The sequence below is a fragment of the Carya illinoinensis genome, chromosome 13, assembly GCF_018687715.1.
Source record: "Carya illinoinensis cultivar Pawnee chromosome 13, C.illinoinensisPawnee_v1, whole genome shotgun sequence".
Lineage (NCBI taxonomy): Eukaryota > Viridiplantae > Streptophyta > Magnoliopsida > Fagales > Juglandaceae > Carya > Carya illinoinensis.
Genome location: NC_056764.1, coordinates 9169641 through 9182372, shown reverse-complemented (window position 1 = coordinate 9182372; position 12732 = coordinate 9169641). Strand labels below are relative to the sequence as shown.

Genomic DNA, 12732 nt, shown 5'->3' with positions numbered 1-12732 from the left:
AGTCAGTGAAACCCTAGTTTTTTATCAAGATCAAATCAGCACTTTGAGGAGAAGATTAAGTGCAAGAATGGTATGGTTTCGTTAGAGAATAATACGAGGAAGCCACTTTCTATTTTTGTGCGATGAAAAATAATTGTAAGTAATTATAAACTCTATTATGAAGCATTCTTCAATAATAAAAACTCCTAAACTGTTCCTGCCGTGAATGTAGACCATTAAGATCGAATCACGTAATTTCTTGTGTTGATTTTGCATTTCTTTTATTATTTTTGTATTTATTTTTGATCTTGCATGAATATATACTGTGATTTCAAATTTCTAATTGGTTTAAAATAAAAAATTAAATTGATCACGTTCATCATTTAATTTTTTTAAAAATTTTAGTTGTCCTTTATTCAAATTAATTATATATTAAAATTAGTTACATTAATTTAATTATTTAAATATTTATTATAAGAGGGCTGAAATTATAACATCACTAATAATCTCTCCTTTCACAAGGTTCCCTCTAGTTGGCAAAGCCTCGTGGATAGCCTTCCACGTAAAGACTTTAACCCCATTAACGCCAAATGCTCTGAATTGTAATTTTGGTAACTTATTCGTTTGCGTGTTAAATATAGCTGTTTCAATTGGTGCTTCTCATGCATTTGATTTTTTTAAAACTTCAAGTGAAAAAATTAAGAACAAAACACAGCGATTAAAATACTTAAATGTTTAAAATTATTTAGAGCAACATTTACACAAACATTTTCTCGAACGCTTCGTACACAAAGATTAGCAGCTTAGATTAATTAAACATGGTTTCCAAAACACAGACACGTACAGCCACTTCCAACTTCTATATTTTATTTTACAAGCCATAATTATTACGAATAAAAACTAAAAAAGGCCACTGACACAATAAGGGAAATGGGCTCTCAAAACTTCAACCGGAAATTTCAATGGCCTTGATGTCTGGTTTCTTCACCTCCGCTTTGGGAACAGTAACAGTGAGAACCCCATTTTCCATCGCAGCCTTAATCTGATCCATTTTTGCGTTCTCTGGTAGCCTGAACCTCCTCAAGAACTTGCCACTGCTCCGCTCCACCCTATGCCAGGTATCGTTCTTGTCTTCCTTCTCCACATTCCTCTCCCCGCTTATCTGAAGCACTCTGTCGTCTTCAACTTCGACCTTCACTTCCTCCTTCCTGAGCCCCGGGAGATCTGCCTTGAACACGTGGGCTTCTGGGGTCTCCTTCCAATCCACGCGAGAATTGACGAAAACAGAATTCTCCCTCGCAAACTGAGGTCCCGATAGAGAAGAAGAGGGTTGAAAATCTTTAAAGGGATCCCATATTTCGAGCGAGAATGGATCGAAGATATTGCTTCTTCTGCCACCAAATAAACTTGGAATCAACGACATCTCCACTTGTTTTCTTTGACACTTGCGTATCGCAAGAGAGCAATCGACCAAGATCGAGTTGGGAAAGATTACAAAAACCACTCAGGAATTCTGACAAGTTTGAAAAGCACGAAAATGGGTTCTCAGATTTATAGATTTGAGGAGGATTCTTCGAGTAATTTCCCGAGAAGTGCAGGATTCTACGAGTACTTTCTCGGTGTTCTCGTTCTCTTTAAAGGATGTAGTCTGGTCGTGGTCTAGTGTTTTGTCACAGGACTTTCCAGCGTCTTCGTGAACCTTCCAAACCTTCCAAAGAGGAAACACATCATCAACATCTACGTTACACCTGGAATTGTTTCCTTAATATTTAATAGTATTTATTTATATATTCATTAAATGTATTTATTTATATATTTTTATTTTTTGAATATTTTTAATAATTAAAAAATAATTATTAATGAATTTATATATTTTTTTTATTTTTTTAATAGTTAAAAATGTTTAAAAAATAATTAAAAAAATAAAAATAACTTATTTATACTAGTACGCATATTTGATAATCATTTTAGTATTATCCTAATTAAGCCACCCAATTTGTCTTGATGATGGCCACCGATTCTTTTTTTATTTAAAGATTAAGAAAGTATTTTTTTTTTAATGATGTTGTGATTTTTTTTTAAATATTTAAAAGTATAAAAAATATTTGAAGAAAAATGATAAAAATAAAAAGACTATCTAACCTTATTGGTGATATTTCTTTATGGGTGTAGCACAACTCTTGTTCTTAAGTTTCACCGCTAGTATATTTTTTTTAAATATTTAAAAACGATACTACTAATAAATTTGTATGTTTTTAAATACTTAAAATATGTTAAAAAAAAAAAAGAATGAATACACCCAGCAGTTAGAACCAAGCGGCATGGTAGCATTGACTCTTTTTTAAATGAATGTTGGCAGCTCATCATGTCTGCGCGGCCCAAACAGATGAAAAAAAAAATAGACGAAAAACATGTAATCAGTGCAAAAAATTGAGCGGAAAACACCTGGTCAACGACCAAAGTAATAGTCGGGGAGGAACCGGCTAAGGAAGACTGACGTGGCGCTAGGTCTGGGGTGGCATGCCTGTATGGTAACATGTGACGTGCATTGTGGTCTTGTGCCTGGGCAAGTTTGCCGATGTCGGTGTGGACACTGGTTAAATTCTTTGGGTGGTGTATGCGGCCTCTTTGTTGGCGATCTTGGTCTTGTTGAATTCGTCGACGGCTGTTCTATCAGGATATGTTATTAAAAATATAAAAAAGAAAATACTAATGGCTAACTGTGGTGTTGAGAGCTGAACGTTATAATGGATCGTGATTGCACGTCAAGCGGATGCAATCGAGTCTTTCACAAAATAGATGATCTATATCTTGCAATCTCGATGCTGAAATTTGGTTTCAAAACAAGCAGCGACAAAGGCTAAAAAGAATCAAACGGCGGCAACTTTGCCAAAAAAAAAAATCTAAAAAGATTACGCAAATAATCCATAAGAAACCTATATTATTAAACTCGTAAGAAGAGTTTAATTTAATTATTTATATTATATTCTTAATATTCTCGCTCACATGTAAATTAAAATCTCTCTAAAAAGGTGAGCCCAACTTGTGATATATATATATATATAAATTGGATTTAATGAATAGCCTAGATTTGAACTCATAATTTACTCTATACCATGAAGAAAATAATTAAAAATAATATTTGAAAGAGACTTCTATAATTTCTGAAATTAATGTCATGTGCATTAAGATGACCAATTTATAGGAAAATAGATCAAGTGAAATAAGGAAGTAAATAAATATAAAATCTCTTTATCTAATTTATGACTATTGACCATATAGAATGTTAAATATACTATAAATATTATCTAGATAGTGTTTTGGGGCTCTTTTATCAGTAATGCTTAAATAAATAGTGTTTATTGATAATTTAGAGTTTTTAATAGAAAAAAGTAGCCTATTTTGCATAAGCCCAAACCTAAAAGATGATGGTCTGATATGCTCTAGATATACCACCGGTCCTGTCTCGGCATTGAAAATAGATTAATTGAAAGCTTCGTTCGATCCAAAAATACTATTTTGGACTGACAAGACCGTTTACACCCATAATCCTTACGAACAACAACTTCGAGTAGTTCTACATGTAGGCCACTTGCGGACGAATTCGCGCACTAATAATGACGTGGCAGACGAATAATAATAATAATAAAAAAAAAATCAGACGATCGCACGAAAGCTTCTTCCGCACGCTAGTTTAGGCATTTTCCCTCCCAGGTCGTCTTGAAGCTGCTCCGAGCGACCCTGACCTGAGCTCCCCGAGCAAGCAGGCTCATCTCCTCCGCGCGAAGATCTCATCCGCACCACCTTTGCCACACGAGCACCACCTCCTCCGCACGAGCACCTACACTGCAGAACCACCTCCTTCGCGCGACCATCTCCACTGCAGAACCACCTCCTTCGCACGACCACCTCCACTGCACAACAAGCTCCGCGCGACCACCTCCACTGCAGAACCAGCTCTTCTGCGCGACCAACTCTGCGCGAGCACCTCCAGTGCACAACCACCTCTTTTGCGCGACGACGTAAACTGCACAACGAGCTCCTCTGCGCGACCACGTCCTGGAAAGGTATAAACTCTTTTATTTAACTGCATTTAGTTCCTGGTTGTTGTAATAACGAAGGATTGAGCTTTGCCTTTTGAAAACAGAGTTAAATGGAGTATCAAAACAGAGTTATATGGAGTAGAAATGGACACGGTGAAACAAACTTTTATTATTAATTTTTTGAAATAAGGCAAATATTGTTTAGACTTTAGCTTATGGTAAGATATTATACAAAAAAAACCATCACTTTTTTAATTTATTATCTTCCCAAGTTCATGGATGTCAATGGTCGTTTGCAGCTGAAGCTGAATTCTTAACCATGAACTATTCCCACCGGTCAAAAGATTTATCCCGAGAAAAGATCTAGCCTCATGGACCCCATAATGCTTTGGTTTATGGAATGGTTTACTAAATGTTTGGTTTAATGTTATGAAAAACTCTTGTTATTGTTAAGAGAATGAGAACAAAATACTTTGAATATTATATGAATGCTTAAATGAGAACTTAAGTATATTCTCCATCAAAGGAAGGTGAGTAGGGTGTGAATAGAAAGGAATCTGACTTTGGGGGCAATGGCTAACAATGTGGGCAACTCTGATGTCTTAAATCCAAATCATGTGCTTGCACCATCCAATAGGAACAATTTAGTCATAAATGACTGCTAGTTGTTGCTAACTAAGTTAGAATCTATTTATGAGATTGATGGTGGATTAATTTTTTGTATTCTTAACTGAAATTATTTAGTTGAATGTTGGTGTAATATATTTAGTTGTGTATTTGCAAATATATTTAGTTGAATGTTGGTGTAATATATTGTGTATCTGGAAAAAAAAAATATTAATATATTTTCTGCAACTCTTAATATTATATTATTATTTTGCTACATATACGAAGTGCATGCTTGAGGTACCAGATTTATTTTTTTGGGTATATGGCCATGTCTTTTTTTTAATCTTCTAATGCTTTGTTTAGATGGAGAAAGGGAATGATCATGCATGTCCTATAACACGTTTTACAGCAGATTCAACAACTAATCCATCCACAAATCCTCCCTCCCAGTTACTCATTGAGCATGTTTAAAATTCATGAAAGTGACTTCATCATGACTGGTTTTGTTCCACAGATGATAGTAATACCATTCTGTCCATTGGGATCGAAGTCTCCAACTAGAAATCCATCAACCAATCGACCAACCCAGGTGAAATCTCCATTAAACCAAGATCAGATGAATTTATGTTATAATTCATAAATTGAGCATCAAATCTGATGAGGCTATATTAATACATATTTTTTTCATAATCCCTAGGTGATACCAATACCATATTACCCGGATTTTTCAAACTATATGCATGGTTGCCATCCACCAATGCCAAATGCGTAGTTATCCCCATTTTTCGAGCGTCCTGAAGCCAGTGCATCTTCACAAACTAGTCAGGTTGGGAATTCATTCCTGCAGATTTTGCACTTATATTTAACCCTGTATGAAATTGATTTAATCCATTTCGTGGGTGTAAACTGCAGGGAATTCCGCCGCCCCCATTTATCTCGAATCTTAACCCTTCGAGAGGGTTACATTCTGCAAGTTCAACCCATGTTGATGAAACCCAAGATCCCACACTTGAGTCTACTGGAAAAAGTATGGATACTGTTGATGGGAGGAGTGATGAACAGTCTGGGGCACATGATATGCTGCCCCAGACTGAGGGGGCCGATATTGTTGAGGAGTCGAAATTGGGGATGGTGTTTAAATCTGAAGAGGACTTACTGTCTTATTATAAAAGATATGGGCAACAATGCGGTTTTGGGATAATGACTCAGAGGAGCCATAGGTTTGAGGATGAGAGCCTTAGATATGTCACATTGGGTTGTGCTCGGGGTGGGAAGGCACGTAACCGTACGTCAAATGTTGTCAGACCACGTCCGACATCAAAGACAGACTGTAAGGCAAGAATAAATGTGACGTCAGAAAGAGGTGTGTTCAAGGTGAACAGTGTAGATAATTCCCATAATCACGGATTAAGTCCAAAAAAGTCGAGATTTTTTCACTGCAATAGAGAAGTGAGCGAGTCCGTTAAGAGAGTATTAGATATAAATGATCAAACTGGGATAAGAATGAACAAGAGTTTTGCATCTCTTGTGCAAGAAGCGGGTAGGTTTGAGAACTTGCCATTCAATGAAAAGGACTGTCGGAATTATATTGACAAGGCACGCCACCTTCGACTTGGGAAAGGTGGTGCTGGAGCCATCCGTGAGTATTTTGCGCGGATGCAGTACAAAAATGACGGGTTCTTTTCTCTAATGGATATGGATGATGACGGACGGTTGAGGAATGTATTTTGGGCGGATGCACGAAGTAGGGCAGCCTACAAATATTTTGGTGATGTTGTGACCTTCGACACCACCTATTTGACAAACAGATATGGGATGCCGTTTGCACCGTTTGTTGGTGTAAACCACCATGGCCAATCGATTTTGTTGGGCGCAGGATTAATTTCTAGTGAGGATACCGAAACGTTTACATGGTTATTTCAGACTTGGTGTAATTGTATGGACGGTGAAGCTCCCAAGGCTATTATCACGGACCAAGATAGAGCCATGAAAAATGCAATAAGCCTTGTCTTTCCAAATAGTCGACACAGATTCTGCCTATGGCACATTTTGAAGAAGTTGCCTGAGAAGCTAGGTTCACATGGTGCATTCAAAACTGGATTGAAAACTGGGTTGCTAAATTGTGTGTATGACTCTCACACAGTTGAGGAGTTTGAGGGGTCTTGGGAAGTGTTAATTCAGAAGTACAAATTGGAGGATAATGCTTGGTTGAAGAGTTTATACGCTGAGCGTACATATTGGGCACCGGTATTCATGAAAGATGTTTTCTGGACGGGAATGAGTACAACCCAACGAAGCGAGAGTATGAATGCTTTTTTCGACGAGTATGTTCATGCTAAGACAAACTTAAAAGAGTTTGTCGATCAGTTCGATAATGCATTGAGGAAGAAGATTGAGAATGAAAGTGCGGCGGACTTCCAGTCATTCAATGTTACAATTCCCGTCGTCTCTCCCTCTCCACTTGAGAAGACTTTTCAAGACATATACACTTGCAATAAATTTAGAGAAGTTCAGAAAGAAGTAATAGGGATGTTTGCAACTCTTCCAACTCTACACCGGAAGGATGGTGTAATTGCAACATACAATGTAGAAGATGAAGTGAATGTTGATGATTTCATCAAGGAGGTTACCCACACGGTCTACTTTAATGAGGCTGAATGTGAGGTGAAGTGTTCATGTGCGTTGTTTGAGATGAGAGGGGTCTTGTGTAGGCATGTATTGGGCATTATAAGAGTTAACAAAGTTCGATCGGTGCCAGAAAAATACATACTAGATCGATGGCGGAAAGACATAAAGAGAACTTACACTCTTATACGAAGTAGTTATGATGGTGTTGATGAGAGACCTGAAGTTAGTAGATATTCTCGTATCATGAAGAAATGCAACGAAGTAGCCACAAATGCATCTTCATGTGATGAGCACACGGAGGACATGCTAGCTAAGTTAGATGCAATGAACTTAGGCTACTGCACGAACAAGCCTACATCACATGTGAATGTTACAACTGCCGTGGAAACTACAACTGCCACTTCTAAATATGTACTGAGTCACCATGTAGTGAGAGGAAAAGGCAGACTGCCATCTCTCAGAAAGAAATCCATGATTGAACATTTGAAACCCACGACAAAGAAGGCTACTCAGAAAGGAAAACGTAAACAGGTTAACAAATATTGCACAATCTCAATTTCCACTAACAAATGTTTAACTTTATGTGTGTTTTACTTTTAGGCGTTCTTTATGACTAAAGAAGTAATTGGTTTATTTTTCTCCTTTGTAGCCGCATGGAATAGAAGGCGAAATTGTGGGAACTAGAAGGAATTTGTTTGGTTCCACCGATGTTGGGACACAACAAAGTGTCACATTTTAGGTTACACTTGGGTTTAGACTGTAAGGAAAAATTTCAAGCAGATTAAACTTTAGTTCCTACTAATATTTTGCATTCTGTATTATTAGCCTTCTCAGAACGCTACCGAAGTGTTGAACTTTAGTGCCACTGAGTTAGACTTTGCGGTAAATGAGACTCAAGAAAGTGTAAGATGATTTGAGTAAATAATTGTTGTCATCTCAATTTAAATGTTACATCCTGTGTAAATAGGTAAAATTTTTCTATTTGGTGTAATCGTTTGAATATTAACTGTTATATTATACGTGTGACAGATGCAACTTCGATTGGATGGAACCCAGCCGAATAGCATGCCTGGGACACAACCGTGGCAATAGGTCACTTTACGTGGTTTGTATCTCGAATACATAAGTGGGATTGGGAAAAAATAATTAACATTGACTTATGGCAATTTTGCACCTCCATTAAGACATTGAATGTTTAATCATGATGCTCAAGCCATAGGTTTGTGGAAAAAATACACTTGCTGGTTTTTGCACATAGTATGAATTGGTTCATTTATATATGACTTAGCATGTGAAGGAAGTGTTATGGATATGGATTTTCAGCTACCGAGATGGGAAAAAATAATTTCCAGATTTTTCCTCTTATTTTGCACTGAATTTTGCACATACAAATGTTAATACATATATATATATATGTTTTCCAGATTTGCTGCCATATTCAGCTAAGTTAGAACCTAATTTATGATATTGATTGAGCACAAATTTTATTTTGGGTGCTTTGCTTTCCAGTTTGAGAATGTTGATGATTTCAGTTTATTTTGTACAAATCCATGAAGATTAAGGGGAAGAATGATGGGGAGTCGACCAATTCACTCACCATGGATATAGGCTGAGGCACAGTGGACTTTTGAGTAAATATTTTTTGATGGGTACATACAAATTTTATGTATATGTAATCTTTGACATGTCCTATATTTATTTGGACTTTAGTTTTTGCAAAGCCGCCATTTGATGGGTGGAGAAGTTGTAATTATTTTTGGTGTATTGAAGCTGTTGTAATTATTTTTTATGTAAAACAGCTGTTGTAATTATTTATCATAGGGTGGACTTTCAGGTTGTAAATTATTCGTTGATATATATTTAGCTTAATAGAGGAAGAGGTTCATGTAATTGATGGATATTGTGAATTCTATCCCATGTGAATGACAAACGGTTTTCTGCATGGTACCTGGATTTTGAACATTTTGTTGGGGTCCTGAAGCCATCACAGGTTATTACTATCAGTTGAGCAGTTTTGGTCACTTCAGGTGCAGGCTACCAATTTCCAAAAGAGCATCATTTGTTATACGGCTTCTATAGGTTTTGTTAGTAAATTGAAAGATTGCTTCATCTGGAATTCACATCACACCCAAAAGACTTAGAACCGAGATGGACATGTTTGTGAACCAACGGAATTCCATTTTTTTTGTCACATTCAGTATATTCTATTTCTGGGCTGGGTTTTGGACGGTTCATTCACTCCATTTCCAAATCACTCACTTTCCAGATTTAGCATATCCAGCAACATGTTTACAATTTCCAGGTTTATGCCTACCAACACAGCACATTCAGATGTTTTCAAACCTGTCCATCATTATACACATAAACCAAAATTTCCAGATTTGGTTTAAATTAGCCATACCTGTCCAGATTTATTCATGATCAATTTCCATATACAAATTGCAACACTTTTACAAAAGTGTTGTCCCAAAACTACTCAAAATAGTCAACATATATCTACACTTATACAACATACAGTTCAAGCACAAATAAGGCAAAGTCCCAAAGTACTCTAAACCAAATCTGAACTAGTGTTCAGACTTATACAAAAAATTTCTAAATTTATGCCTACCAAAGCCAGACCTGTCCAGAACCCTAAACTTCAATTTCCACATACAAATTACAACACTTGCCATTCAAAAGTGTTGTACCAAAAGTTCCAAAATACTGAACCTCTTCCACAGATTTATACAAAACACAGTTCATATACAGATGTCACAACGTCCCGAACTACTCTAAACCAAATCTGAACAAGGAAGTCCAGATTTGGTTTATTGAGTTTCCAGATAAGTTAGGCTACTCAATGCGATCGTATCAAGTACAAATAAAGTAAAATAGAAACTGCCCAATATATACGAATATGTGTGCGTTGACGCCGGACTTCCACCTCCCTCTTGACAATTTCGCCATCTCTTAGGCGAACCTCTTCCATCCAACGTCGAACCTCTTCCATCATTTTTTGAACCTCTTCCTCTCTTCTTCGAACCTCTTCCTCTCTTCTTCGAAACAGTTGCAATAATTTCCGAACCTCTTCATGTGTTTTCTGCAACTCTTCATGTGTTTTTTGGAGCTCTTCCTTCTTCATTAAAATCTCAATTTCTAATTTCATAAGGTCATTCTCTATTTCCTTACCACTATCTGCCCATATGAAAAAGTTGCAATGTGGTAATCCCTATATAAACAAACAAACAATTGAGAATGTTATCAAAACATGTAGTCAATCTGAAATTAGTACTGGAAAAGTATACAATAACCGATTTTTGTACCTTCGTATTGTACTTTGAACACCCAAAGAAGGATCGGCCTGGATTTCTTGGCGTGTTCGACCATTTAAGTGAAGCAGGTGACCCACAATTGCAAATTGGGTTGTTTCTCAAAGTATGATATGAAATAGAAGATGAAGAAACTGACGATGATACCTTATCTCCCTCAGATAACATGTTCCCAATCAACGATGCAGTATGCTGTTGCTAAAAAAAGATAGTGTTTTTTAGGTCATTGTTTTCTGTTGGTTGGGGTTTAGAAGTTTTTTTTTTTCTTTTAGAAGAGAGTTTACTCAAAAAAAGGTGAGTTGAGCTAATCCTTAAAAAGGTTAGCTGCGTTTAATCCAGCCGAAGGGGAGTTGAGTTTAATCCTTAAAAATCAAGTGCAAGAGGAGTTAATCTATGTGTGCCCCAAGTTGAAGTGAAGTGAAGTGTAAAGGTGTGTTCAATGCTTTAGCAAAAGTTGGTTCATGATACTATGATGGTATCCACATCCAAGTGCACACATACTTTGCAAAAGTATCTTGTAAATATGAAAACTTAACTTCACTTCACATACTGCTATATGCAGAAAGTATGGAACTTCGAACATATATAAACTAGTTCATCTACTATGATGGTGTACACATCCCAGCGCGCGCATACTTTACGTAAGTAACTTGTAAAGTCGAGATATGTTTCTATAATTCTAAACAAATCAAGAAATAATGCTATATATGGGCGGGAAGTGCAAATCTCTAACATCAAACAGAAAATGTAATTGATATGAAGAACGAAGATATTGGTGGGCGTATAGATTATTGATGACGGAACATATTAAAAAGATTGAAGGGCCAAACATATGGGACCATCTATCATTGAACTTTATAACATAACCGTATGGCCTCAAGCCTTGGATACAGATCTTTATCCCATATTCCCAATCCCACTCACCCACCTGACAATGATTTTCAAGCTTAGTTTATAGTGATTGATTCTCATCATATTGTTCTTATTACAATATGATCTATCTATATATTATATTTTTTTTATAAGTATCTATATATTATATTATTTATATACACAAACACATTTCATTTTATATGTATATGTATATGTATATGTATATGTATATGTATTTGTATATGTATATGTATATGTATTTGTATTTCATAATAGTACAAGATATTTTATATGTAAAAAGATAAAACAACCACAAATGGAAAATACCCAAATGGATTCAGAAAAAACAGAGCAACTCGAGCTGGATATTGGAAATCGGACTTAATTTTTGTTCCCTTCAATTCACAGGACTAAAAACAAATCCAAACAATTCCTCAAATCCAAAAAAAAATTAAAAATAAGTTGCCTATTACAATCCAACACCATGTACAGATCGATATTATCTACTAAAAATGATGTTAGTTTTCTCACAGTAAATCTAAAACACATATCGGAACAGATTAGGGGCTTCTAACAAGGAACACACAGCAAACCCAAAAAGCAAAAAAACCCTTGGCCGAGTACAACAGCATGTACAGATAATGAATGTTTACAACTAATCATGTTAATTTTCTCACAGCAAACCTAAATAAGATCTTCTAACAGATTAGGGGCTTCTAACAAGGAAAAAACAGAAAACCCAAAAAAATTAAACCCTAGGCCAAGTCCAACAGCATGTACAGATCGATAAAATGTATACAAATCATGTTAATTTTCTCACAGCATTCCTAAATAACATCTTCGAACAGATTATGGGGCTTCTAACAACGAAAACACAGAAAACCCCAAAAATATAAAACCATAGGCCAAGTCCAACAGAAAACCCTAGGCCAAATACAGATCGATTAAGCAAAACATCAAAATATAACCAATGTTAACGATCGAATAACCAAAAGCAGGAGAGAGAGAGAGAGAGAGAGAGAGAGAGAGAGAGAGAGAGAGAGAGAGAGAGAGAGAGAGGCCTATTATGATATATATTTTTCCGAACTGCACAGATTTACCGCAGGGAAATCCGGCTCACCGCAGCGACATCCGAAGAGTTTTGAGATGGGGAGGATTTTCTCCCTTTGCTCACACGGGGATGAGAGGTGAGAGGTGAGAGGAGAAGTTTGTCAAACCGGGAATGAGAGGTGAGAGGTGAGACGTGCAGAACGGGGATGAGAGCTGAGAGGTGATGAGAGGTGAGAGGT

General features: G+C 36.4%; 2 protein-coding genes across 2 annotated transcripts; one reads left to right on the top strand and one right to left on the bottom strand.

Annotated features, from left to right (window-relative positions):
- Positions 1–697: 697 nt before the first annotated feature.
- LOC122290738 (17.5 kDa class I heat shock protein-like) lies at positions 698–1624 on the bottom strand. Its single transcript, XM_043098351.1, has one exon. It carries the CDS (start codon positions 1400–1402, stop codon positions 926–928), a length of 477 nt encoding a protein of 158 aa, XP_042954285.1. The 5' UTR covers positions 1403–1624; the 3' UTR covers positions 698–925.
- Positions 1517–8351, top strand: LOC122290917 (protein FAR1-RELATED SEQUENCE 4-like). The gene is made up of 6 exons (XM_043098591.1): positions 1517–1622; positions 3694–4046; positions 5544–7790; positions 7909–7986; positions 8085–8162; positions 8289–8351. Exons 1-6 carry the CDS (start codon positions 1517–1519, stop codon positions 8349–8351), a joined length of 2925 nt encoding a protein of 974 aa, XP_042954525.1.
- The last annotated feature ends 4381 nt before the right edge of the window (positions 8352–12732 follow it).